At 46.7% G+C, this 1,887-nt stretch overlaps 1 protein-coding gene across 1 annotated transcript; it reads left to right on the forward strand.

Annotated features, from left to right (window-relative positions):
- Window positions 1–596: 596 nt before the first annotated feature.
- LOC103194576 (olfactory receptor 10AD1-like) lies at window positions 597–1,538 on the forward strand. Its single transcript, XM_007937983.2, has one exon. It carries the CDS (start codon window positions 597–599, stop codon window positions 1,536–1,538), a length of 942 nt encoding a protein of 313 aa, XP_007936174.2.
- Window positions 1,539–1,887: the final 349 nt, after the last annotated feature.

Here is a 1,887-nt window from a genome sequence, read left to right on the forward strand (position 1 = left end):
GACTGCTAACCAGAAGGCTGGCGGTTCAAACCCACCAGCCACTCCTCAGAAGGAAGATGGGGCAATCTACTTCTGTAGTGATACTGCCTCAGAAACCCCAGGAGGGGTCGCTATGAGTCAGGTCCGACTCGACGGCACATAACAACAACAACATATGTTCATAGCCACTATTTCCTCCCCTCAAACATTTCAATTCTCAATATCTTAAACCTTTCCTTATTTGGCATGGGTCACAAACCCCTACCATAGTATCTTGTTTTTTCACCACTGAATGCATTGCAGTTAGTGGGTAATCTTTCAATATTCATGTCCCCAGAGCAGATGCAGCACTTCACTTCAGGCCTAATCAAACTAGAGTCAAGTAGATGCACCATACTCTAGTTCTTGGTGTTATGGTTTCATGTACACAGTCTATAATAACCCTAGAATTTCCACTACCAAATGAAACTGCTAACTTACCTAAGGTTTCAAAACTTTTATTACCACTCATTCATCCTCTTTTATTGCTGGGTTTATGGACCCAAGTAAGTACCTTACATTACCTTATAGCTATGTCTCCTGTGCTTTTCCTTTCCTCCTTCTTCAGCAGGTCTCAGATGATGGACCTCAGGAATGGAAGCAGAGTGACATATTTCATCCTTGTGGGCTTTGAACAGAGCTACCCTTCCACTAAGGCATTGCTCTTCACCCTCTTCCTAGCCCTCTACAGCCTGGCCATGGCCATGAATGGCCTCATCATCTTCATCACCTGGACAGACCCCAGGCTCAACAGCCCCATGTACTTCTTCCTTGGACACTTGTCCTTCCTGGATGTCTGTTTCATCACCACCACCATCCCACAGATGCTGATCCACTTGGTGGTCAAGAACCACACTGTCTCCTTCACCTCTTGCATGACCCAGATGTACCTAGTCTTCTCTGTGGGTGTGGCTGAGTGCATCCTCTTGGCTTTTATGGCTTATGACCGTTATGTTGCTATCTGCCACCCACTTAACTATGCCCAGGTCATGAGCAGACAGGTGTGTGTGAGACTGGTGGGTACTGCCTGGTTCTTTGGGCTGATCAATGGTATCTTTCTTGAATATATGTCTATCCAGAATCCCTTCTGCAGAGACAACCATATAGAAAACTTCTTCTGTGAAGCCCCCATAGTGATCGCTCTCACCTGTGGGGACCCCCAGTTCAGCATGAAGGTTATCTTTGCCGATGCCGTTGTGGTGCTGCTCAGCCCCATGGTGCTCATTGTCATCTCCTATGCCCACATCCTGGCCTCTATCCTTGGCAGAGCCTCCTCTTCAGGTTGGGGGAAGACCTTCTCCACTTGTGCCTCCCACCTGACTGTGGTCATCTTCTTCTATTCCTCAGGCATGTTCTCTTACATGAACTCCCGCAGCACACATGGGCCTGACAAGGACAAGCCATTCTCCCTCCTCTACACCGTCATCACCCCCATGTGCAACCCCATCATCTACAGTTTCCGCAACAAGGAAATGAAGGGGGCCATGGTGAGAGCCCTGGGGAGGACTAGGCTGTCATAGGCAGGCTAGTCTAGCAGGAAGGGTCCTGGAGGGGGAACTTCTCCTATAAGATGTGATCAGCCTTAGCAAGTGGATAACTCTCCAGAGCAGAAAATCTCCAAGCAAGAGCATTCATGGCTTCCTTTGTTGTAGCATCAGACAAGAAAGTGCCTTTTGATGTCTAATGCTCATCTTTATGACTTCAAGCATAGATTGAGCTTTCCAACCTTCTATTAACAATGCATTTTCATAAGTAGAGTGACTAGTATAATTAAATGGGGAATTTTATTCCAGAAGTTGGACAAAGGAAAACTGCTTCTCAAGAAACGCCATTGATAAGGACGACCAGATCATTTTTTCTAGAGGATTG

This window comes from Orycteropus afer, unplaced genomic scaffold (assembly GCF_000298275.1).
Source record: "Orycteropus afer afer isolate SDZICR_OR568_19922 unplaced genomic scaffold, OryAfe1.0 scaffold00045, whole genome shotgun sequence".
Classification (NCBI taxonomy): Eukaryota; Metazoa; Chordata; class Mammalia; order Tubulidentata; family Orycteropodidae; genus Orycteropus; species Orycteropus afer.